Raw genomic sequence first — 26037 nt, forward strand, 5'->3', positions numbered from 1 at the left:
TACAATACTCAAGTGAAGGGAATTAGTAGAGTGGCCATTCTCTACCAATATTCACTGATTTGCGTTATACTTGTTGTGACCGTAAAATGTGTTATTTATCGATAATTCTATACAATTTGATAGAAGTCTAGAGTGCGACTTCTACCCACTATTTATATCCTTCTATACTAACTTAATTTGTTTGTTCTCTCATTACCCTGAATAATTGGTAATGACACTAATTTCTGTTTCACAGAAATGATGGCATAATGCGACTTACTTAAGTCGCTATGTGACAACATATTTATTTACTTATTTATTTCTTCCTTTATTTACTTATTTTTTATTTTATCTTTTTTTTTTTTGATACCACTGACTGATTAGTAGTGTTAGCTATAAATAATACATCCAACGTCTTCCAAAACCACTTTTATAGCATCACTGATGGACCAGTCCACCTACTTTTTCAACACCAAAAAAGAAATTCTACACGAATGTCCACGTTAGACAGACTTGAACATTTTGATGACCCGTTGGCTCGGTACTCGCCATCTCTTCGAAATACAGAGACAGGACTCTGGACAAAACAAGAACAAATCAGGGAAGTGCAACGATTCAATGATTTTCGAACCATTGATTGGGTCGAAGATGAACTCGACGAGCAGAAACAGCGACTATTGAAAGTGAGGCACATTTCGAGCAGGGGAAACAACTTTAGAGACAAGATGCTATCGCAAACTTTCAATTGGGTTGTATTAGCAAGTATGGGTATAGTCATTGGACTTATTGCGGGTACCTTGAATATCGTGACATCATTTCTTGCAAGTATTCGAATGGGCCATTGTAAAGGAGCTTTTTATTTAAATGAATCATTCTGCTGTTGGGGTGAAAGTTCTACTGAGCACTGCTCAAAATGGCAGACGTGGTCGCTGTTTAGTGGCCTTAATTATATAATGTATGTTTTGCTTTCCATCACGATGTCATTCATCGCAGCCAAGCTTGTCAAGTTTTTTGCACCATTGGCTGCCGGCTCTGGAATTTCGGAAATCAAGTGTATTATTTCCGGGTTTGTGATGGACGGGTTTTTAGGCTGGTGGACTCTTTTCATCAAGAGCATTGGTTTACCACTTGCAATTGGTTCAGGTTTGAGTTTGGGTAAGGAAGGGCCTAGTGTTCATTACGCAGTGTGCGTTGGGAACTCGCTAGCGAAATTGGTCAACAAGTATAAGAAATCGGCGTCAAAGGGAAGAGAGTTCCTCACTGCAACCGCAGCGGCAGGCGTTGCAGTTGCATTTGGTTCCCCAATGGGCGGTGTTTTGTTTGCAATTGAAGAAATGTCCTCTGTTTTCCAGCTATCAACATTGTGGAAGTCTTATTTCTGTTCATTGGTTGCAGTGACAACCTTAGCAGCAATGAACCCATTTCGCACCGGCCAGTTAGTCTTGTTCGAGGTGACATACGATACAAACTGGCACTACTTTGAAATTCCAGTTTACGTACTTCTCGGTGTATTTGGAGGTGTTTACGGGATAGTGGTCTCGAAACTCAATATCCGTGTTGTTGCATTTCGCAAAAAGTATCTTGGTAATTGGGCAATCAGAGAAGTGTTTGTGCTCACATTACTCACGTCGAGCTTTTCGTATTTCAACCAATTTCTTCGACTCGATATGACGGAGTGTATGCAAATATTATTCCATGAATGTGATGCTAATTTCAACAATCCCATATGCGATCCTGACCAAAAGAAAGTCGGAATGTTTGTGTCTTTGATGTTCGCCACAGTTGCAAGAATGGGACTCACTATTATTACATACGGATGCAAGGTGCCTGCAGGGATATTTGTTCCTTCCATGGCAGCTGGTGCAATGTTTGGCAGGGCCATCGGAATCCTAGTTGATTACATCTATAAACTGCACCCCGAATCATTTCTCTTTTCGGCGTGTAGTGAAAACGAGAGATGCATTATTCCAGGAACATATGCATTCTTGGGTGCTGCAGCAGGACTTTGCGGTATCACTGACTTGACGGTTACAGTGGTGATCATCATGTTTGAGTTAACAGGCGCTGTGCGATACATCATTCCTACAATGATTGTTGTTGCTATAACAAAGAGTATAAATGATAAGTGGGGTAAAGGAGGCATCGCGGACCAAATGATTTTGTTTAATGGCTTACCCTTGATTGATTCTAAAGAGGATTACACATTTGGCACTACTGTGGAATCAGCCATGTCTCCTGTGGTGACTGCATTTTCCACTGACGCAGACGATGCTTTGACTATTGGGCAGTTGAAAAAAACATTGCGCAAAACAAGCTATAGAGGTTTTCCCGTGATATATTCTGGAAGTAATCCCAAAATCTATGGCTATGTGTCAAGATATGAGCTTGAGCATATCTTGCTGCGACACGTCAATGTTAACGACTACGCAATTTGCAATTTTAACAAAGAAAAAGATGGGTCAACAGATAAGGTGGCATTCAGCTCAGTTGTCAATAGATCACCATTAACAGTGAGCATCAATGCTAGCTTAGAGTCTGTGCTCGATATGTTTGTCAAGCTAGGTCCCAGGTACATTTTGGTAGAGCTGGAGAGTACACTTGTGGGGATCATCACTAGAAAGGATGTTTTGCGATATGAGTATTCGAGGCACCCACAAGATGCGAAGGAGTCGGATAATAATGCGCAAGATGAAAAAATTTGGCAATTTATGAATTTACTAGCGTTGTCAGCGAGAAAGAATTTGGGTAAAATTTTACACAACGATTCAAATAGATATGTATAAACTTGACAATAACTAAAGAAATGAAAATTACTTTTTCTATTTTTCTTTTTTTTTCCCTCTTTTTCTTTTTCTTGTTTTTGTTTCTGTTTTTGTTTTTGTTTTGTAATGAAATTCTGATTCTGGCAATTTAGAAAATTTATTAATATGTTTATTTATTCATTCATCGACAAATTTGTAAATTTCCTCATTTATTTATTTAATCTTTCTGCTTAAATTTCATTTTACCAATTCCTCAACCTTTCCATTTTCCGTATTCTTTGTAGTCATTGTACAAAGATTTGAAAAATGCCCGACCTCCAAAGTCAAGAGCTGCATTAAGAGCATGCAACTGGCTTTGAGATAACACATCGAATATGCTGTAAATACCGCTGGAAATTGTGTCATTTACCGCCTTATCGAAATTGAACTTTAATTGAAAGTTGACGTAATTCGTCAACAAGATAGGAACGTGTCGCCTTAAGTACTTTTTGTACTCGTTTGACAATGGAGTTAAACTATGACTAGAAGTTGGTATTGACAATTTTGATGAAGATGACGATGATGACGATGCTGCTGCTGCTGCTGCTGTTGTTGTTGTTGTGGTGGTGGTGGAATGCTTCTCCAGCCTATCTTCTACTCTTTTCATGGGCTCACACATATTGTGCAAAAGTCTCAGATACGCACTTGCAGCTTGTACACTGTGTGCTTGCGATCCAACGGTGCACAAGTCTTGCAACAAGAAAGTCATAATGTCCATTAGGATATGATGACGGGTTGTCAACTGAAACCTATGGTATAAAAGTATTGATGAAAGCACTTGAGTAGATGCAACATATATACTTTCGCTAACGTTATTGTCACTTTCGGCTCTTACATTCTTGACGATGTTTGAGACCAAATAAATAGTGTTTTCTAAGCCATACTGATCAAAAAGGTACGGCTTTGTCGATAATACTTCTCTAGTGATTCTCAAGATGCTGGACACAATACCTGAGTTTGCTTTTGCATTTAATGTGGAAATCGACCATATCAATTTAGAAATAAGTTTAGGGTTTGTCCCCTTTCGGGAGCTGTTTAGCAAGGCACATGCAATGGTCAAAGCTCTTGCAGAATTTACAGAACCAGCTTGGTTGAGAAATCCAAGGAATTCTGCAATTATATCGTCTTGAGCAGCAACATCCATCGATTGTCGTTCAAAATAACAGCACAGTGCAATTAACGCATCTTCTTCGCCCAAAGACAGATTAATCAACAATAACCCCAAAAAATAAATTGCATATTTCCGAGATACTGGCATTATCTTGGCAATCAACTTTGTCAATGTCGAGCTCATAGTTGCATCTTTCAAGCTCATGGCGTCGAAACTTGATATTCCAGTAGTAATTTGTTCAAATGTTGCTTCAGATGCAATCGCACAACTGACTAAACTTTGCAACATACTAGATCTTGTCACTTTATCATCTCTGTAATTGTTTAAAGCAATTAAACAGTATGATATGAATGTTTCGCGAAGTTTTTGTATCGCTGCAAATGAGTCGGTGGTACATTCTTTAAGTATTATTGTCACAATCTCCAACTCACATGTCATATCAAATTTGTCCAGCGAAAGTGAGGTAAGCAACAGCTCAATTACATTGGAGATATACCTGAATGACTCTTTGTCTTTTATTTGCTTAAAATGAGCTGCAAAGATCAATGAAACAATACCTTCAACCAACTCTTTACTTTCCTTCTTCATGTCCTCGTCATGTTCGTGGAAAGTCATGCCATTCACATCCTGCTCAAGTTTTTTTAATACTTCAAACTTGGTTTCTAAATTTGAATGCAAACTCATTCCCTTTAATAAGTGCTTTATACAATAAAGTTTATCATTTGAAGGAACTTTGAAATACTGTTCAACAAGCTCATCAATTATTTCCTTTCTTATCCTCTTTGGAATGCAAGCTACTGGGAAATGCAATATAACACTAGGCTCTGGTCTTTGCAGTAATGCTTTTGACACAAGAGTTACAAATTTTTGTTGCTCAAAAAATTCATCAGGAATGTTTTTAAACGAAGCAAACTTGATGAGAAATACCGCCAACTTGTTCAAATTTTCAGTTGAAAAACAATGATTGAGCACAGTGAACCACCTTTTGGTTACTGATGTGACTAGTGACAGATCAGAGTCTTTAAAAGCATTCAAAATTTTCAAGAAACCATCCTGCTGTTCATTAGTTATTGAACTGATTTTGCTCAATTCATAGAGACGAAACACAACGTAGTAGTAGTAAGGATCGGATTCTAAACTTTTAAGCAGCAATTCGGAGACCAAATAATTGACATTAGAATCGGGGTACAAACACAAAATATTGTAATGTACATGCCAAGATTCACCGCATGCCTCTTTAAGATTAGTCAATAACATTTCCTTTACGGCAGATACAGTCTGAGCATTGGTGTTCCTTAATCCATCGGTGATGGCTATACTGAGCGCAGATATTGTAGTAGGATCCAATTGAGAAATAAAGTCGAGTACTTCCTTCAACTGTCGCGTTGAAAGCAAACGCACCAACAGTGCAACATGGCTCACAAACTCCGTGGTTTCCCATACCTCGTCTTTCTTTAAGACTTTTGGCCAGATCTTTGTAAAGAATTCAACGAGCTCTCTGTTTTTTGCATAAGAATCAACAACAACTTTGGCAACAGCAAGGACTTTGTCATCCAAATTGAACGCGGTATTGTACTTCTCAAAGATAAATTTGGACTTGCTAGTTGCAAGCTCACTGTTGGTTTGAAATATGAGCTTGACCATATCCCAATCTAAATCAATAAACTTCTTGTCTTTAATCTCTCTGGTGTATAGCTCTTCAACAAATTTCAGGGACAAAGTACCATTTAGATCAACAAGTTTATGAAGAAGCAGCACAGAAAGCTCAGGAAAAATAGAAGTAAGCACCACGTAAAGTTGCTCCAAATGAACCACATTCTTTGAGCTGATCTCTGCAACAGCCATACTAAACAATGTTTCAATATTGTGCTGCGTAACATCATCTGGCAGTAAAAGTCTTTCTATTTTAGTTGTAAATTCGGTATAATGTTCCGGTAAAAAAGCCTTTTCGATAAATAATTGTCTCAATGCGGGCAGCTCAGTGCTTTGACCACCTACAACCTTAACAAATAATGCCAAACAATCATCCATGAACTTTGCATATATTTTTTTACTGGAACCATTTTGTGTAGCACGATCCCAGGATTGCCGGTATAGTTGTGCGATGATACTTGACCATCGCGGATACTCATTGTTACTTCTTAAAGCATATTTCAAGTATTCTTTAAGCAAGGAATTGGCGGTCGACTCTTCAATTTCCAAATACACATTCCTTTGAATCCACTCGGTAATTTCAAATGCACGGCTTAAACACTCATGATTTGTATTTTCACAAGCTAATAAATCAATTAAAATGTCGTATAGTTTCAAGTTTTCAATAAGTCTATTTCGACGTGCAACGTCAAGCCGCAGTATCTTTAGTACCTGCTCAAGTAACTCCCACACTTCCATCTCATATTTCCAATGGTAAAATTTTGACTTTGTAGACGATCTGTCGTTCAATCGGTCGATTAATAAAGATAGAATAAACATCGTACTATCAGGAAAGTAGATGTCAAAATCATTATTGAGAACTTTGTGTGCACATTTGACGATTGTATCTAACGGCTCAGTACTGGACCGTAGCAATTTGGTAATTGCTTCAGCCGAAGTTGACTTGTTCATCACGTTCTGGTCTTGCAAATACAGCAGTCGATTCGTGCTATGGATCATTTCTTTTTTGTAGGTTTTGTTTAAATTTTAATGATAATTATAATAATAATATTTTTTTTTCCGTTTTAAATATTAAACTATTTGCAACGTTTAGAACGATGCTCTTCGCGTACATCTAATCTAAGGATTTGGAAACAGTGTTCCAGATAGACCAATTTTGTTTTTTTTTTTTCAAAGAAAGACACTCATTAGTGCTAGAAAAATGTATATGCACAAACATACATACACACACACACACACACACACACATATATATATATATATATATATATATAAATATAAATATAAATATATCAAAAGTATAAAAGAGCACTTCTCTACAACTTGTGGACAATCGGTATGCTTAGTCCACCATTTAAATTTGTTTTATTAAAGAATATGTTTGATCCCAATTTTTTTTTTTTTTAAAAAAAAGTAAATGTAAAATTTATTAACACTAGAAAAGAACTATAACTAAATCAACAATGTTTCAATCTTATCCTTAATACCGTAGATTTGGTTCTTGATTGATGAAGCATCGTTTGAAGTGACTGAAGCAGCAATGACTGGTCTTGAAACACCACATGCTCTACCCAAAGCAGCCTTACTAGGAACGAAAACGTATGGAACGTTCTTATCTTCACACAACAATGGCAAGTGCAACAAGATTTCAATAGGCTCGGCATCAGCAGCCATAATGATAAACTCAGAAATACCTCTGTTCAAAGTTTTGGTAGCCTCGTTAGCTCCTTTCTTCAATTGTCTCAAGTTTTGGGCTTGTTGAGCAACATCCAAGATTTGTTGCGTCAAGGCAGAGTCTGCCAATGGGAAAGCCTTAGGGTTTGGTGCTGACATTTCGAGTAAATTAAGAATGGAAAAGGAGATCGGTTCACTGCAAATAGTAGATATAAGCTCGCCTTTAAGTGATTGAAGAGTGAGTTCGTTCAGAAAAGTTGAAAAAGAGGTGTCTACTGCATTTGAAATTCTTCCTATCGGTTTTTTTTTTTCTTCTTCTCCTTTTCTAGTTTTTTTCGAACTTTCCCTGGAGATGAGATTCAGCCTGGTATCAGATAACATCTGGTAGCAACCATACTAAGCCAAGAGTCGTGCATAATTGCGCACATATTGGTGGCCGACCATGGTTTCGACAAACAAAACCGTCAATAGTTCTCTTCCAAATTAATCATCCACCACTACCCTCTCCCCACCTCCAAGCCTTATCATCGACAACTAAAACATCAAAACCATTTACATCAAAAATTCAATCTTATATATAATGTCCGACTTGTGGTATGTAAACTATACTACGAATAGAATAAGGGAAAAGTTGCCATGTTCCATAAGTGTTTTTTTTTTCAGATTTGCTTGATCTTTTTTTTATGTATTGGTTCACAATGCATGATTGCGGTCGGGAAGTTTGCTAGTCACTTGAACCTAAGAGCTGCTCTCTTTTCTACTACAACAATTGATGCACTTAAACATTAACTGTGCTTCTGGAATTGACACCATTTACACAGGCACATCTCCATTGACTCGTGTACAGAGTTTGCTCCCCCTTTATAGAGTTGTTTCTTTTTTATTTTAGCACGATATACTAACTTTCAAAAAAGTCCTGTTTATGCGCCTTTCTTTGGTTCCATTGGTTGTGCAGCAGCTATTGTTTTCACCTGTTTTGGTGCCTCATACGGAACTGCTAAATCAGGTGTCGGTATCTGTGCTACTTCAGTTACCAGACCAGACCTTTTAGTTAAAAATGTTGTTCCTGTTGTTATGGCGGGTATTATTGCCATTTATGGGTTGGTCGTCTCTGTCCTTGTGAGTGACTCATTAGCTCAAAAGCAAGCATTATATACCGGTTTTATCCAATTAGGTGCTGGTTTGTCAGTTGGATTGTCCGGTTTGGCCGCTGGTTTCGCCATTGGAATTGTGGGTGACGCGGGTGTCAGAGGTACTGCTCAACAACCAAGATTGTTTGTCGGAATGATTTTGATCTTGATTTTCGCTGAAGTGTTGGGTTTGTACGGTTTGATTGTGGCATTATTGTTGAACTCGAGAGCTTCACAAGATGTGACTTGTTAGTTGAGGATTGAATGTGCTATTTTTCTATAGACTTTGGCTATTTTCGAACAATGTTAGTTCAGTTTGAGGTCTATGAGCACTATATAAGTTTATAGCTGCTGAATCAAGAATATATATATACATACATACATATATATATATATATATAAAAGAATAAAGAGATTAAAAATCAAAGTCAAAAACTAACTGTTCAGGACTGTAAATAAAAGAAGAAGGACAAACCAGTACAACAAATCAACAGAAACAGGTAGAGGATATGAAAAAGTGAAAACAAAACAAAACAAAACAAAAAGAAAAACAAGTTTAAATCAATTCTACTTATTCGATAAACACCTTTGCTATTCTCTCACTTACTTTGCGTCTTAACAAAGCCAATAAGTCATCGACTGTAGGAGAGGAGGACGGCACTACATCTTCCCTCCAATCCAACTTATTTAGTTGCTGCTGTTCTCCATCCGAATCTATGTTTTGCTTGTACTCTGCAACAGAGTAAGCAAATAGCTGTTCTCCGTCCCTCTTGTCATTGCCAGTAACATCACCCTCGTAATTATCAATCAATTCAATCATGATAATCAAGTCAGGTATTTGAAGCTCAACCTCGGATCTCAAAAACAAAAGAAATTGCCCTAGTAACAAGGGCCTGAATTTCTTGGGCATATACTGAAATTTCAAAAGATGTATGATTTTCGACAAGCTCGAGGGCTCCACAGTGGTTTTCTCAGTGCTCAAAGAAGAAAAATATTCTTTCAATACGGCGTATGGCGAGATGCTTTGCTGTATGATCGGGTGCAACTGGATATCAATTTCACCATCCACGATGTTGTTGATTAACTCATCATCTATCGGACTATTGTTGACAAGGCTATCCGTGAAGATGATCTCCCAAATCACATAGTGTATTTTTCTTAACCCTTCTTGGTGCAAACTACCAGACACTTCAAGCGGGTCATAACAATTTACAAAATTGTTTAATGCTTCATACAAGTAGCCATTTTCCAAAGCTTGCAACCCAGCTTGGAAGTACAAATCACGAGCAGTTGATGTAAGTCCAAGATCGGCACACACAGTGAGTGCCCATTCCAAGTCTTCGTTCTCAACAACATTATAATGAGGTAAAAAGGATGCTATAGTTTGAAGGTTGAGGTTTTTTGAGCTAGACCGTTTATTAAGTGTTGGGTTTGCCAAAAGACCAATACCAACAGGAACAAGTTCATGTATGTCAAGATTGTTGTAAGCGTGGCGTGTAAGGAAATACTCAGATGCAGTCTTTTTCAGATTATCACTATTTGCAGTGCTATGGAGAACTTGTGAGGTATAGTAGCCTTCTAAAAGGTTCTTAAGATCCATGAACAACGATAAGTAGGCGGCAGTTGCCGGGCTCAAGTAATAGACAGTCTCCAATGCCTTCATCAAATTGCCTTTCAAAATGTTTAACAAGCACTCCTCAGTCATAGCATCCAAATCCTGTTCTCCGTTCTTGGGGGCTAACATCGACGATGACCACGACGACGACAACAACGATGACGACGATGTCGTCGATTGGTGTGGTGGAGGCGGTGGTTTTTCCAGAATTGAAGCTTCAAAGAAGTATTTGAATACTTCTTCATCATCCCTTATTTGATACAATGATAGAGCAAGGTACATATCGTACCAGTTCTCCGAATGAGCAGCAATGGTCTTTTCCATACCCGATATCAAACATGCAATATCGAACAATTGACTCAATATAATCTGGTACTTTGGATTCTCTCCCTCCTCATGCACCAAGCTCTTTACATCAGCAAGTGAATCTCTATACTCACACGCCAGAAGCTTCCAACGAGCAAACTGGCCATTGAGCGCGTAGCTCGAGTACATCGACATCAAATTTCGAAAATCTTCTATAGCCGTGAATAAAGGATTGCACAACTCTTCGAGCTCTTTATAATCCGCATGTTGCAAGATTTCATCCAATTGCTTGAACAAGCCTCTCATCGCCAATTTACTAATAATGTGTTTCCAAAAAAGAGGATGCAAATAGCTCTGTGGCTCATTAACAACAACTTCGTTGACAATCTCGGTTGGTGGTTGCGGATCAAATCTATTAACCCATTCCATGATAATTTCTGGTTTGGTTCTCACCATTGTATTCAAAAAAGTTGACTCAAAACATTTCAAAATAACGACTGCATCTTGTAATTTTTCATTCTCGGCTATCTCTTCATCAGTTTCTACGGGGGTTTCAATCAATTGACTCAAGTTCTGCAGTACATTTACAAGTGCATCGTCCACTAGCCGACTAATTGTGTTTTTCTCATTCTCAGAGTTTGTTGTTATTAAACCAATTGTAGAAGGCTTGGCGATTTGAGTGCTCTTGACATATGCCAAAAGTTCCTCGGTGATCTTAAAGTTGGAGTTGACATACTCAACATAAGCCTTAAAGAAGCCTGTGCTCGGGGTGCATGTTTGTTGATAAAGATCTTTATTGAAACAAAATACCAACTCTTCTTCCTCGGATGCAAGCCAGTCTACTAAGTCTGGGTAGTTTGTATCAGGGTGTAACAACTCGCTTATAGCAGTGGGAGAAGATGACCAAGACAACAGCAGTTGGGATGGCGAATTTGTTGGAGAGCTCGGCGATCTGCTTGTAGTAGTAGTAGTAGTAATAGGTTTCGTTGCCGATTCGGACGTCGAGGATGAAAAAGAAGCAGATTCGTCTCCCTGAGAGAAACTATCTTGACCATCCTCATCCCCACTTGGTAAATCTAACATTTCGACCTCAACGTATCCATTGCCATTAAAGTTTGCTTGTGTCATGCTAAGAGGTGGTAGATGTTGAGCAATGTGCTTTTTTAGTTGTGCAATATGATAGTATGTAGTTTAATGTAACTATATGTAACTTTAGTTTGAGATGTGTTAAATACAAACTTAAACTCTGCTCTGCTTTGTTTTTACTGAACTATGTGGATGTAGTTTACGCTCGATCGAGAGTTGAGTCCGCGCGAAAAGCTAGCATTTTCTAAATGGTGAAGAGTTTAGCCATTCTTTAACGAAAGCAAAGAGTGCGTGGATAAGAAAGAGAGAAATTGAAGTAAAAAAAAAAATTAAAAAAATAATAATAATAATAATAATAATAATAATAATAAAAAAAGAAAACCTAAAGGAAAACCTAAAGGAAAACAAAATAGGAAGGAAATGACAATGAATTAAGCAAAAAGATCTTTAAGATCGAAAATACTAAAGAATGAAAAGTAAAAGATAGCAAAAAAATAAAATATATTAGGAAAAGACAAATACCATTCCAGACCCGTCGTTTGGTCTACTGCTGTATTACATAAGTATTGACATCATACAGCACAGCTTTGAACTAAATTTTGTAAATCAGGAATCAATTTGATAACTTCGCGGTATTGTGAATGTAATTTGGGTTCAGTTTTATATCTTTCCAAAAACAACTTCACCGCGGAAATATTAATGATCTCTTTGGATAAGATACTCTCATCTGTCTGTTGAAAATTCTCTCCAATTATTTTTTGCACTCCTATTTCAGTGCCAAATTCAACCAACGCGGCAAGTGCATGATCACCAAAGGGCTTGTCGAATTTATCGATAATTTCGCTGAGTAGGTAAATTCCACCCGAGGAAGTTCCTATAAGAGCGAGATCCGACACTATTCCATGTCGCTCTCCGGACAATGGAACAATAACATTGATTGGCGATGATGCCATTACGCAAAATTTAGCTCCAACTCTCTCAGACGACCGTTTATTGCTTATCCTAATATATCCCAGGGTGTCGCCCGTTATCACGTAATGATTCGCATTTCCTCCATTCAGTCCTGTTAATGCAATACTGGTTAGATATTCTCTCTCAAGATCTTGATGATGCAAAGGTTCCTGGTGTCGAAGAGAGTTTAAGGTAAAGGAACATAAACCTGCCACTGTGTCTGCTGCAATTATCAAAGGGTACAGTGACACATGCCCAATCGCATATGTTGGCATGGAAAACAGATCCTGACCAAGTTCCCAGATGTATCGACTGCCATCGTATGTCAACAATACCGTGAAGACGACTGTTCCGGAAATAACAAAGGTGATACAATTTGGATCTTGTACATCTTGCACATCTTGCATTTGATCATCCAGTTCAAATTGCCTATGTTCCTTTTTATCATTCTTCAATGCCGAAATATTTTGTAGTTGCACATTTTTGTTTAGCCGCAAACCTTTTATTGCACACTTTTCAACTAATTTTATCTTCAGGTCTCTTACACAAAACATAGATATCTGAGACTCTTCCAGAGATGAAAGTGTGATAAAATCTGCTTTGCATTTATTGGGTACTTCCAATGGACCTTCCTCAAGTAGACACATATCAGCCACACCTGGCGTATTCTCTAGTTTGAAACTGTCTAGAACAACAAAAGTTTGTGAATGAATCAACAAAAGCTCGGCTTGCATATTTTGTCCCGAGTTCTTATCGTAACTCAATGCAATCATATACCGGTTCATAGGGAGCGTCATACATTTGACAAAGAGTTTTTGCAGATGCAATGAATGCTGTTCTACAAGCTTCTCGTTTTGGTTTTTGTAAATAATATCGGCTACTTCCACGAGCCCAGTCGCAAAGGTAATCAATATCCTGCTCTTATTCAAAGATTTCGAATCAGTATCCAAAAATATCACGTCTGTTGTGTTCGGTTTTCGAATTAAACTGTACTCATAAATTTCAAGTAATTTGTTGAAATATGGCAACACCAAAAATTGGCTGTTGTACAAAACAAGCTTGTTGAAAAGTTTCTTTATACGATATGGTTCTCTAGATTGCAATTGCAATTTGCCATTGTCGACAACAACTGCAGTATTATTAGTTAAATCAATCTCAACAACCAATTGCTGTATGCTACCGTAGGTGCACAGAATGAAAACATCAATCAAAAACAGTTTCGCATTGCAACCATATTGCAAAGATCTAACGACCAATGCAGCAGAGTACACCCCTTGAGAAATTAACTTCTTACAAACTAAGCTCAATTTTCGACCCTTGTGTTGTTCATCTATTTCTAACCAAAGTTCAATCCTTCCTGAAGAAAACGTAATTAATACGCAAAGTTTACCTTTTAATCGACAAATATCAACAAATGAAACTTGTTCTTCAGCTTCACTACTTTCGAGCAGAAACCGTAGAAAAGTAGGCTTTTCCACAATATCGTACTGGTATATCATTGCTTGGTTGTGTTCCATAATTACAACAGCCGTGTTATTTTCAGCCAGAATACAGCCATACAGAACTTTGCCATCTGCAATCACTTTGCTGTCAATTTTGAAAGCGTTGGTAGTTATTACAATGGAATGCCCCTTTACTTCGTCTCGTTCAATTATATCATCAAGAAAATCAGTGATATGTTGTAGATTCCCTGTTGAATCAAGAGAAACGTATTTTTTTGATGTTGTAACGGAATAATCTCTAAACAAACACTTCCCTTTGACTCGCCCAATCAGTACAAGCTGCAAGTGTTGTTGCAAGTGGTGATGTTGACCTGCAATTACTCCATTTTGCAGCACCATACCATACACACCTTTTTCATGTGCAAGTCGATAAGAGCGAATCAGGCTTCCGTCCCATCCACCTTGACAAGCATATAAATTTGAGCGTGTGGAAAATTTGGCAATATCTAGAACCGGTGGACTCGACTCCAATACGTCATGAATATCTAAATTGGGTTTTGTTGCAAGCACCTCGAACAAAACAGATTTGGAGCTCCTGGAGGATTGAAAAAACAAATTGCTACGCACATGATGCAACCCATCTTTTATCGGCGGCGTTAAAATTCCAAGGTTTATAAAGTTCACTTGATTAATAACTAACGAATTTGGAGAGGATTGGTGTATGTCAATGTAAAGCATAAAACACTCACCCAGTTCTGTAACAAGCAAAGTTCTGCTATTATCAATAACAAAGTAAGACTTGTAAATTCTCAATGCTTTATCCTTGCCTGGTTTGTCCAAAGTCATGACCATGATAGGATCTTCCATTTGCTTTGAAACGGCTATATTTCTTCCCAAACTATTGGCTAAAGACATATGTGCTATTGACTTGTCAGGAAAATAGAATAAACTTGAAGGCGTCAATGCAACCAAGCCAAGTGTTTTTCCTTTGGACCAAGGTACTATGAGCGAAGGGTCTTCTTCAAATTGGTCCATTTGGTGCAATATATTTGCCGACCTCCTTTTCGTGTCAAAATTTACCAACCGAATGCTATAGGACAGAAATAAGTCCTTGTACAAAATTGCAAATTGTGTTGTCTTAATGGGAAATTCTCCGTTTCGGTCTCCATACTTGACTTTGCGACTACGCTTCCGAGAATTGATTCCCTCTCGTCCATCTTCTCCTTCTTCTTCTTCTTCTTCTTGTTCTAATACTAATTCTTCTTCCTTACTATTATCATCAGACATACTAACAATCTGTAGAATATCAATATTTCCCATTGGAATAGTGACAGGGAGTGGGCGATATTGCTGTGGAAACAACCACTCGTTGCTCTCGTCATATTTTGCTTCGCAAATGCTTTGCATCAATTTCAACATCGGAAGAACTTGTACGTTTGAGTGAAACACATGGAAAATTACAAATTCAGGGTTGACCACCGATTGAGGAATTATCAACGGTTTTTCAAAAGACAGCGATTGTTGCTGTCCTTTTATAGACATGCGGAACAAGGAGTATGGTTTGAATTGCAGGTCCACCTCACTTTTAACAATTTGTAATACATCAATAAGTTGTACATGGAATTCGTCGTCAATATAAATCATAAAGTTTTTCACGTTGAATGCAAATCGGGTCCAACTTAGAACCTTGTGATGTAGAAGTTTACAACATTTGAGCTTGTATTGCAACAGGTTGCTGTTTAATTCATATATTCGTATTCGGTTCCCTTCCGCGATGAATAGATAGTTTTCGCCATTGACATTCACTTGTGCTGAATTAGTAATTGCCTCCACATTGTTAAGTTCGGTAAGAACAAACATCTGCTTAATAAACACACTAAACGATGAAATGATTTTTGGAATTAATTGTTCATTGGATAGACTCTTGCTTTTTCTCTTGTTTTCGCAGGGAGCAGAACATAGCCCTAAGTCCGAAAGCTCGCGGAATTACCTCCAAACGTAGTTCATCTAATCCACTGATTTCCTTTAACTCTTTCTCTCTCTTTCTCACTTTTTCTCCCCTTTTCTCTTTCCGCTTTCCCCTTCCCTTTCCCCTTCTCCTTTTCCCCTTTCCTTTTTCCTTTTTCCTTTTTTATATTTTATTTTTCATTAATTCTACAAAATCTTAACATCAATACACCCAAATATTTAGATCAAAATATTCCACATCTGCATATCAATTTTCTACCCTGCCAATCAGATCTGGAACTGGTGAACCATATGAAGCAATAAATTACATTATAGATAATTATAAAAATCCTTTTTAAGGTATACGTCGGTGTATTCGTATATACATTTACAAATATATGTATATATATTAACAGTTTTCCTTTTCTTCTTCTTCCCCTTATTTACCTGTTGTGCGAATACGGAGGAGGGAATACAACCACCAATAACTACATTGAAGCTTTTCCACATAAATGACAATAAGTGCAAACCAATGCAATGGACCTATACAAAAACCAAAACTTGAACCTGTGGATTCCAGGTCCGGTTGGAACTTGAACAAGATATTTTCGTTTGGCACCTCCGTTGCAAAGAAAACTTCTAGCTGTAATGCACGCGAATCGACTTGTAGTAAGAATAACCAGGCTGAGAATTCCTCAACGCAAGGAATAGAAACGAGGGAGGAGCTGGTACAAAGCAATGTACTGACTAGCAGTACACCCTCTACAAAAGATATTCACAAGTGTTTTTGTTGTGGGACAATATTAGCTGTTCCACCTAGAGCAGGTAAATTTCGGTGCTCAATCTGCCAGACAACAAATATACTAGTAGAGTTAATTACAAAGCCAGAATTAGATGAACGAATCGGAATGGAAAAGGGTTCCGAGCCAATCTCAGTGGCGCTGGTAAAAAGTTTGATTGGTGAGTGTTATGACAGATTGCAAAAGAACAAAACCGATTTGGGAAGCAGCAAGTCACTACACGAGATATTTGATCCACTTGGCAAATACTTGTATGATGTATTTTCATCGCATGATTTGTTGAATAAAGCATTTTTCAGCAAACCACAATATGAAATGCTAAATAGTTCAAACAAGACAAACTCAGTTCACGTGGATAGAAAAGGGATCAAAGAGGTGTTTTTTTTACTCACAACACTACCTACAAAACGGCCGTTATATTATGCTCTTAAAGGCGCTAATTGTCTGTTGCGTCGACTTGAACGAGTATTCACACGAGGGCTTGATGAAGACCGTTGGGTATTTATACTTTTTGAAATACCCTTTTTCCAAATATCCTTAACCCCGCCAAGTGTGCAAAAGGTTCCAGAAATGACCGATGCTCCGGAGATTAGGATGCTTTGCTACGAGATATTGAAAAGATGTTTAGGTGTGTTATCAAACATTCACGATTCAAAAAAAACAAAACAGATTGTTTTAAACTTTGCAAGAATGGACGAAAGTGCTTTCTTTTCGATATTGGAGGTTTTCAATCTATATCTTTCATTTCAACTTAAAAAGTATTATTGTGTTGCAAACAATCCTCAAAATAGTCACGATGGCTCCCACTCGCCAAATTCAATTCTTGTTCCAAGCTTGGAAGAAGACGAAGAGTATTATAGAGTTGTGGCCTTGAAGGCTGAGACAGAACTGGCTTCTCAATCACTAGTGTCACTATTAATCCCTGGTAATTCCAAACACCTTGATGCTGGTCCTTCTCGTTCTTATTCGAGCAAGAAATCACGCAAGGAAAACAAGATCAAGTTGCTCCAATATGGTAATGACTGGAGAATTCATAGTGTACTTGTGGCAATACTGTTTTTGTTTCGGGCAAATAGATTACGTTCCAAGCCAATACCAACTTATCATTTTTACAATTTTCTAGTTGACTACGTCCATATCAAAGTTGACTTTGACACGTGGCAGAGAGATGAGCGTCGAGCACAACGCAAAGATGCAATAATGAGAGATGTGCTTAATTCGATCCATGGATCTGGCGCTCGCAACAGCAAAAGTGTAAATTTTAATTTCTACATGTGCCAATACCCATTTACTATTTCGTTGGGTAGTAAAATATCTATTTTGGAACACGAGGCACGCCGGCAAATGGAACGGAAAGCAGAAGAGGCATTCATCAACTCACTCGACAAGCGCGTAGTTTTTGACACCCACCTCAGGATAAGCGTTAGAAGAGATCATGTAGTTCAAGATTCATTGCGATGCTTGCAAAACAACTTGGGGAGTTTTAAGAAAAGCTTGAGAGTCCTGTTTTTGAACGAGCCAGGAATAGATGCGGGGGGTGTTCGTAAAGAATGGTTTATGTTGTTGACAAAGGAGATCTTCAATCCTTTATCAGGGATGTTTTCAAATATTGAGGATTCAAACTTGTTGTGGTTTGCACTTGGTCCTACCGAGAGGGAAGATATGTATCAACTTTTTGGTTCTATTTTGGGGTTGGCGCTATACAACTCAACTGTATTGGAATTGAATTTTCCTCAAGCATTGTACAAGGTCCTCGCTGGTAAAAGTTTAAATCAACTGGACTACAAAACACTTCATCCCACTATATATAGAAGCTTAAGCTCACTTCGTAAAGTGGATGCAAACGAATTGAATACGCTTGGTTTGACATTCGAAGTAACATACAAGGATGTTTTGGGCACCACTCAGACGAAAGAGCTTATTGAAGGAGGAGCCGATGTATTGGTCGATGAATCCAACTTGGAGCAATATATTGACCTATATACTCTATTTTTTTTGCGAGATGGAGTCAGTCGTCAACTCGACGCCTTTATTGACGGCTTCAAAAATGTTATCGGAGGCAATGCGTTGTCGTTATTTGACGAGGAAGAAATTGAGCTTCTACTTTGTGGCCACACAGACCATGGCATTGACGTGGAGATCTTGGAGTCTGTAACCAAGTATACTGGCTGGCCTTCTGCTCAGGAGGCCAAAAACTCGACTGTGATTAAATGGTTTTGGGAGATCATGCAGAGTATGGATCAAAACCATCGCAAATTGCTCATGTCATTTGTCACGGGGTCAGACAGAGTACCAGCAACGGGAATTCAAAATTTGCCATTTAGAATACACTTGCTAAATGATAATCAAGATAGTTGTAGATTACCATTGGCACATACTTGCTTTAATGAGCTTGCTATATACAACTATAGTAGTAAAGAGAAATTAAGTCAAAAATTGTATAGAGCCATGGAAGAAAGTTCAGGCTTTGGCATTAAATGAATAATAATTGATGAGTGAATTTATGAGTTTAAAAAAAACAATTTACTACTATGGAAAAGTGAAAAAAAATGAAAGAAAAAGAAAAAAAAAAAAAACAAATCGATGCGTCAACTATTTCGTTCCAACTCTCTTTAAAAACAAAGGTAGAACGTGTGGCTTATCTAGAGAAAAATGAAGCTGAAGTTGAAGCTGACGGTGTGCTTCATTCGTTTAGACCCATGATACTCAAATAAAGTTATCTCTTAGTCGACTTCTCAGCTGTAACCAAAAAAAAAAAAAAAAACAGAAAAAGTGTACTTAATTTTTCATTTCAAGTATCCAATAGGCGCTACCAAATGTAACTTAACCAAGCCAATGAGGTTTGGTGAAATAATCGTTACTCTCGCAGTAGTATATAGAATACTGCATACAGTACATAGAACGCAAGCTAATAGTTACAGAACAATCTCTACCTGTTGAAAGAAAAAAAAAACATATCAGGAAGAACTGGAGAGGCACATTAAATTTCAAACACCACAACACAACAGTATAAGCAGCACCAATGTCGTCTTCACTTGCATTCAGGTCATTGAAAAATGGTTTGGGCTTAAAAAGTATGTAAGGATAATACCGTTAGGAGACTAGAGAGATTTAATGTTCAAGATTTGGAGTTTGGGAAGGGGAGGTTTAGTCCTCATTTGGAAAGGCAAAATTTTCAACACCATTGTATCGTCATCAGGTTAGAACAAGAACGACAAACAAGACATACAAAACAAACCAGACAAACGGGTCGAACAAGATAGTTTGTTTTCCATTTTTGCCTGCTTTCTCCTCCATTTCTTATTAGTCAATAAGGAAATTGAGACCCTTTAATGGTTGTTGAACAAACAATTTGCGATTTGTGAAATTGTAATCAGGCAAGCACTTGATGAACAAAGGTCTTTCTTTTCTCGTATTTAATTTGATCTCCAATTTAACGTTGGCTTTAATCTTGCTCCTCGATACTTGATTCCATTTTGGTACTTTGTATTTTACCTGTTAGATGAAATTATACTAACTCATAATATTTCCATCAATTTAGACTCTGTTAGAGCTTTGTCCTCAACCACAAGCCAATTGTCCAACTACAACCAACCGGACTATTCACAATACTTGAACAATAAACCACCACAAACAGCAAGAAATATTGCGTACTTTATGGTGGGATCCATGGGTCTTTTGTCTGCAGCAGGAGCTAAATCCACTGTTGAAGCTTTTCTTTCGTCAATGGCTGCATCAGCCGATGTGCTTGCCATGGCTAAAGTTGAGGTTAAATTGGGTGCCATCCCAGAAGGTAAGAATGTCATTGTGAAGTGGCAAGGTAAGCCTGTGTTTATTAGACACAGAACCGCTGAGGAGATTGAAGAAGCAAATGATGTTGATGTAAGCAAATTGAGAGACCCAGAAACCGATGCTCAACGTGTTAAGAAACCAGAATGGTTAGTGATGTTGGGTATCTGTACACACTTGGGTTGTGTGCCTATTGGTGAAGCCGGTGACTACGGTGGATGGTTTTGCCCATGTCACGGTTCCCACTACGATATCTCTGGTAGAATCAGAAAAGGACCAGCTCCATTGAACTTGGAAATCCCACAATACGACTTTACTGATGATTCAACTTTGATGGTTGGTTAATCTATGAACAATTAAGAGAATATAAAGAGGCTGGTGAGAAGGTAGAGGAGAGGCCGCGAAGGAATCGAAGAGAAACGGAGAGAGAGAGAGAGAGAGAGAGAGAATGGTTGTTCACCATGTCCATTTTGCTGGCATAGACGATATTTAGTTGTATAAAAGAGTATTTACTATTTCAGTAAGCAAATAACAGAATGATACAAAATAATAATAACAAAAAATGAAAAGCAACAACAAAAAAAAATCTTAGCTAATTAATTTTATAAACAGTCAGCAGGCATGTATTTAACCGCAAGCCAGCGTGAATATACGTTGACTAATGTTATAAAGTGGCAAAGTCTGACGATATTTCTGCTAATTCATCAGGAATTTTCTTCCAAATACTCGACTCCCAGTCATGCTTTATCTTTTCCAAAGTAATATCTTTTGCGTAATTTTTTAGTTCGTTAAACTTGAATACTTTGAAATCGACCAACAGGTGCAAAAACTGGTCAGGAAATGCTTCTTCTGTCACATTTTTCGGACAATAATCACTTATGTAATGAAGTCTGTAAAAAAAACTCCAATGTAGTACGCAATCTATGGGAAGTACCCTTTGATGTCCCAAATTTGGCTCGTAGGCTCGCCTCCAATAGCTATTTTGGTCTTTGCACTTGTAAAAAACAGGGAGACATTCGAGCACCCACCAGAACCACAAGTGTGCGAGGCTTTCTTCACTGCGTCCGGCAAATCCGTTGATTGGATTTGAGGGAAGCAAAGGCCCTTTATTATCTATTTTGACTTCAGCCGGCATTGTTTTTGTTTGACTGAGTAGAGATAATGCATCATGATTTTTAGCTGTCATGCTGAAAAAGCTGGGAAATTTAAGGGACCATTCACGAAGAGCACCTTGTCGAAAATTCACCCCATGCTTTACTGCTTGGGCAAGCATCCATCGCAAAGACACATTCGATAATGATTGCCCATTGACAGTACCACCATCGGTATAGTCATCTCCATCTCCATCAGTACTAGTCGCCCAACCACCGCCAATATCGGCATGGTCGCCAGGGAAAAAAACTTCCACCACATCATTCTTGTTATTTTCTAGCGGAGGTTCTCTAAAGCCCGGTCTACTACCAAGAAACCTTCGTCTCAAATAGCCGCCGATTGAGGTTAAAGAGGGTGATAATGAAACCAACCGATTATATGTGGAAAATGAAGTTTGGCTGTTTTGGGATGTGCCCGAACTACACTCCAGTATTACATCTTCACTCGTACAGCAGTTATTATTCATTGATCCATCGAATAGTTGTGGTTTGTATTTGGACCTTCTCTCATCGATACTTACGGCGTGTCTTATATGGCGAACGTTGCAACTTCTGATTGTGTATGGGAAATTGTGATCCCAGAGGAAACCTATTGAGTTAATCGAGTCCCAGAGCCCCATAAAATGGATCTTGACGTCGCGCCGGCTAAATGTTTTTCTAAATTCTTGAGCCATGCGGAAGGTTGAACTATCATGTGCGGGCTGCCCTGCCTGCTCCCAGTTATTGTAAATGTCCCATGCCATTACTATGGTATCTCTTGATGCATTGTGCACGAGCCCAACTAGCTCTATCATACCCGCAACTATACGTGCAGTAAAGCTGCCTCGACTTTACAACAAACAACTAGTTAGTAAACTGTAGTTTTTTTTGTTTTTTTTTTTGGAGGAAAGCACAGAACCCCTTTATATATATAAATATATATGAATGGGGAGAAGAGATAAAAGCAGTGAAACAAGTTTCAATCGACTTGAAAGAGGTGAAATGGTGACAACATACCTAAATCCGAAAAGAAAAACTTTATCATTGCTTTTGTAGTTTTTCGCAAGAAATTCGTAAGCGTCCAAAACGTGTTTCAGTAAGGAAAATGCAATCATTGCATCGATTCGGCTGTTGAGATGGTTGTATTTTGAGCTGACAAAATTGTTTTCGACAATTTTTGTTGATTCTGCCTTGTATGAGCTTCCAATCCCAGATTGATAGTAGCAAATTTGAAGTTCATTATTTTTGTCGAGTAAAGTATATAGTTTCAAAACATTTGTGAATGGTTTCGGACCAAATTCATTGTCCGTCCCATCAAGACAAAGAATTAATGATTTCGGCTCTACATTTTCTCTCACTGGTAATTTGCCATGACTGTTGAAGGAGAATTTTGACTTGAAACCAAGTGACGTTGTTTGTTCCATCTATTTTCTTTTTTTCTTCGTATGTATATTTATATAAATTTTAAATGACAAGTTACGTATCAGAACTTCAATAAAGGTTGATACCTTCCTGCCTCCTTGAACTTATATGTGATGCTCGCGTTTTCCTCTTTGTATTTTGTATTTTGTTTTCTTTTTTTTGCAGCCACCAAAAAAAATGATACACACACACACACACACACACACACACACAAAACAAACAAACAAAAGGAAGATAAAAATTGTGAAATTAAAAAAGAATGAAATTCTAGGGTTAGTACATGGTATATGGAAAGTTTTCTACAAAAAAAAACACACACACACATACACATACATCAAAAGTGTATAAAACCTAGCCAGCTATACGTTAAAAATCTGCTCTATCAAAACACTATAATCTATATAATATTTATGTCTTTATCTTTATCTTTATCTTTATCTTTATCTTTAAAAATTTAAAACATATTCATCATAAACTCAATGAAAAACAAACAAAACAAACAAAACAAACGAAACAGAAAAAGCAAGTAAAGCAGGTTGCAACAATCAAAGTTTGATTTTGATACCGCCAAGATACTCGCGTCATCACGATTTTTCATGAAACAAAACCAAAAAAAAAAGGAAGCCTACACCTCAAAAACTTCGATCTTGGCTTTTGCATGATGTCTCGCAGTGACAATACAGAAATCAGCATTCAAGGAGTTGCCACTTGTTGGACCAGTTGCAGTGTTGTATCCGTTCTTTGGATTGATTTCACATTCCAAGCCAACGCAATCGTGTGGATTGTCACATACTATCCTAAGACCAAAATTTGGTGTTTTGCCATCATGGTCGTCAATGTGCTTTGGGTTAACACCAATGGTGACATATGTGTTTCCCTGCTTATCCATATTCATTCCGGCCACGTATGGAGACCAGTTACCAATCTCCTTATCAGCAGTACCCCACACACAACCTTCTTCGGTTGAAACACCTGGTGGGTTAACGTAATAGTGTGCAGCGCTTCCAGCATAGTACTCACAACCCGGCACTGCCAATTTTGTTTCTTTATCCTTGGCAACGTTAGTGGGAATCAACATTGCTTCGTTTCCAGGTAAAACAGTTTGACAGAATGCAACATTTTTACCAGCCTTGTTAACAACTGAAACCGTACCTGCACCATTAACGCACAATGGCTTATTACCCATGGGGTTTGTTAAAGAACCGTCGGCATTGCACTTTAGACCACCATTCATCGAGCTTGGATATGAGTAAGTTTTAGCGGATGGATCCCATTGATTCATCACTTGACCTGGTGGGCACGCATATGGACAATACTTACCTGGAATGCATGGTTCATCGGGGCTCATTGCCCAACCCTCGTTCTCACAATCCTCTGCAACAGCAACTAATTTCTTATCTTTTGGAAATGGGCATTTAACTAGTGGACCGGCAACAACCGTTGAGATAGTGAAAAACGCGAAAGAAAGTTTTGAAAACAACATTTTATCAAATGAACGTGAAGCAAATAATAAACAATCAAATAATCAAACAAATATATATATACATGAAAAAAGGAATGTAGTATTATAGATTTGTTCAATTATAGTAAGGAGCGTATAAAGTTAATTGAATAGAACTTGTATGATTGAAAGAAAGAGTGGAAATGAATAAATCACAACCAAGGATAGGAAAAGTTGAACATCAATGGCCCTTTATATATCATTTACAAAGTATACGAAATAAACAAATGAGTGTTGAGGAAGACAAAAAAAAAAAGAAAAAGAAAAGGAAAAGGAAAGAAAAGAAAAGGAAAGGAAAGAAAGCTTCAGGAAGCTTGTGGATGACTCTCTTGGTAAATGTTGCAAAAGAAACCCCCTTCCCACCTCCACCTCCACACACTCAATAAGCTCTCTACTCGAATCGTGATGCTTAAATTGCAACGCATTGCCTCTTTTCACCTTAAAACCTATTCCGCTTCAGTTAATTATACTTTTCCTTCTAATTCCCTGTACAATTCATTTTCTTTACATATAAGACCATGGTGTGATTTAACTTGGGCGGTTGCAAAAATGAGTTAAAGAAAAAAAAAAAAAGAAAAGAAAAAAGAAAAAAGAAAAGAAAAATAATGAGTCGATGTGTTCCTGACACAAAAGGTACAACATGCGTATTGATGCATTCCATGTTTCCTTATAGTCCCCTTCTAAAGTTTATTTAAATAGGTCTAGGGGTCATTATGAACATGAATATCATAGTTGTTCTTTTAAATATATCTGCACAAACCAAATCAAGAAGGAAAAAGAAAAAGGAAAAGGAAAAGGAAAAGGAAAAGGAAATGAGCCGCCAGATAAAACTGTACTCAAAATTCACGAAGTTTTGGAATACAAACCTTCTATCCATGTATCAACGGGCAAGGATAAAAAGAAATGTAAAAAAAAAATAAAAGAAAAGAAAAGTATGTTCAATATTTCTCTGGAATACAACGGCTCTCTTATTAGTTGTTATTATCATGGTTGATGTCATGACATAGCAAGTGCAAAATCGGTAATCTCAGTAAAACAGAAAGGCATAGTGGAAATAGTTGATAGAAAAAAGAAAAAAAAAAAAAGAAAAGGAAAATTGTCAAGAGGCCCAAACAGAAAAAGCAAGAGTCAGAATCGATAATACAAGTTTTCATTAGGGGTACACAAGTTTTTTAGATATTTTTTGGTTTCTAGTAAAACCGTTGAATGTATGGTACCGAACCAAAAGAAAAAAAAAACAATAAGAACAAAACAGTTGATGTCGAGCCACTTCACTAGAAGCATTTTTATTTTCTGAACCCATCAACATGGGCCAACTTCTTAAATAAAACCTGTTTTAGTTTCTCTGTCTTAGAGATAAAAGACAGTTTTCTCTTTACATTCGGGTATACTTAGTTCTTCAAATATAACCCATTTCATAAAAATATAAGAAAATTGTGTCAACACCATTCGTGACCAATGATAAAGCCAGCAGTTTCTTGTATATCCTTTTCTTTTTGTAGTTTTGTTTTTTTCCAATTGGCTCTTAATCTTTTCCTTTTTCTTTTTCTTTTTGCGCTCGAGAATAATAATAGTAAATGAATAAATAAATAGATAAAAAAAGGAACGGTCCAGTCTAAAAAAAAACGTCTTTTCTTTTAGCATCTAAAAGTGTGTTTTCCATTGGTTAATGACATCTGTATAAAGGGAAAAAAAATTAG

At 37.5% G+C, this 26037-nt stretch overlaps 10 protein-coding genes across 10 annotated transcripts; 4 read left to right on the forward strand and 6 right to left on the reverse strand. All coding sequences in view use genetic code 12, as the record gives it.

Moving 5' to 3' along the window:
- Positions 1-473: 473 nt before the first annotated feature.
- GEF1 (glycerol ethanol, ferric requiring protein) lies at positions 474-2762 on the forward strand (the record flags this gene model as incomplete). The annotated part of the gene is made up of 1 exon (XM_001526039.2): positions 474-2762. One exon carries the CDS (start codon positions 474-476, stop codon positions 2760-2762), a length of 2289 nt encoding a protein of 762 aa, XP_001526089.2.
- Positions 2763-2994: 232 nt separating this feature from the next.
- Positions 2995-6543, reverse strand: PVL30_003497 (uncharacterized protein; the record flags this gene model as incomplete). Its single annotated transcript, XM_001526040.2, has 1 exon — positions 2995-6543. The coding sequence occupies one exon, from the start codon at positions 6541-6543 to the stop codon at positions 2995-2997; it is 3549 nt and encodes a 1182-aa protein (XP_001526090.2).
- Positions 6544-6996: 453 nt separating this feature from the next.
- SNU13 (RNA binding protein snu13) lies at positions 6997-7377 on the reverse strand (the record flags this gene model as incomplete). The annotated part of the gene is made up of 1 exon (XM_001526041.2): positions 6997-7377. The coding sequence occupies one exon, from the start codon at positions 7375-7377 to the stop codon at positions 6997-6999; it is 381 nt and encodes a 126-aa protein (XP_001526091.2).
- Positions 7378-7798: 421 nt separating this feature from the next.
- CUP5 (vacuolar ATPase V0 domain subunit c) lies at positions 7799-8601 on the forward strand (the record flags this gene model as incomplete). Its single annotated transcript, XM_001526042.1, has 2 exons — positions 7799-7812; positions 8133-8601. The coding sequence occupies 2 exons, from the start codon at positions 7799-7801 to the stop codon at positions 8599-8601; spliced, it is 483 nt and encodes a 160-aa protein (XP_001526092.1).
- Positions 8602-8919: 318 nt separating this feature from the next.
- On the reverse strand, positions 8920-11397 carry NUP85 (Nucleoporin nup85; the record flags this gene model as incomplete). Its single annotated transcript, XM_001526043.2, has 1 exon — positions 8920-11397. The coding sequence occupies one exon, from the start codon at positions 11395-11397 to the stop codon at positions 8920-8922; it is 2478 nt and encodes an 825-aa protein (XP_001526093.2).
- Positions 11398-11927: 530 nt separating this feature from the next.
- Positions 11928-15608, reverse strand: PVL30_003501 (uncharacterized protein; the record flags this gene model as incomplete). Its single annotated transcript, XM_001526044.2, has 1 exon — positions 11928-15608. One exon carries the CDS (start codon positions 15606-15608, stop codon positions 11928-11930), a length of 3681 nt encoding a protein of 1226 aa, XP_001526094.2.
- Positions 15609-16207: 599 nt separating this feature from the next.
- HUL4 (Putative E3 ubiquitin-protein ligase) lies at positions 16208-18976 on the forward strand (the record flags this gene model as incomplete). Its single annotated transcript, XM_001526046.2, has 1 exon — positions 16208-18976. The coding sequence occupies one exon, from the start codon at positions 16208-16210 to the stop codon at positions 18974-18976; it is 2769 nt and encodes a 922-aa protein (XP_001526096.2).
- A 541-nt stretch (positions 18977-19517) lies between these two features.
- Positions 19518-20629, forward strand: FES1_1 (hsp70 nucleotide exchange factor fes1; the record flags this gene model as incomplete). The annotated part of the gene is made up of 2 exons (XM_001526047.2): positions 19518-19569; positions 20037-20629. 2 exons carry the CDS (start codon positions 19518-19520, stop codon positions 20627-20629), a joined length of 645 nt encoding a protein of 214 aa, XP_001526097.2.
- Positions 20630-20948: 319 nt separating this feature from the next.
- On the reverse strand, positions 20949-22838 carry PVL30_003504 (uncharacterized protein; the record flags this gene model as incomplete). The annotated part of the gene is made up of 2 exons (XM_001526048.2): positions 20949-22263; positions 22432-22838. 2 exons carry the CDS (start codon positions 22836-22838, stop codon positions 20949-20951), a joined length of 1722 nt encoding a protein of 573 aa, XP_001526098.2.
- Positions 22839-23461: 623 nt separating this feature from the next.
- PVL30_003505 (uncharacterized protein) lies at positions 23462-24319 on the reverse strand (the record flags this gene model as incomplete). Its single annotated transcript, XM_001526050.2, has 1 exon — positions 23462-24319. One exon carries the CDS (start codon positions 24317-24319, stop codon positions 23462-23464), a length of 858 nt encoding a protein of 285 aa, XP_001526100.1.
- Positions 24320-26037: the final 1718 nt, after the last annotated feature.

This window comes from Lodderomyces elongisporus, chromosome 4 (assembly GCF_030384665.1).
Source record: "Lodderomyces elongisporus chromosome 4, complete sequence".
Lineage (NCBI taxonomy): Eukaryota > Fungi > Ascomycota > Pichiomycetes > Serinales > Debaryomycetaceae > Lodderomyces > Lodderomyces elongisporus.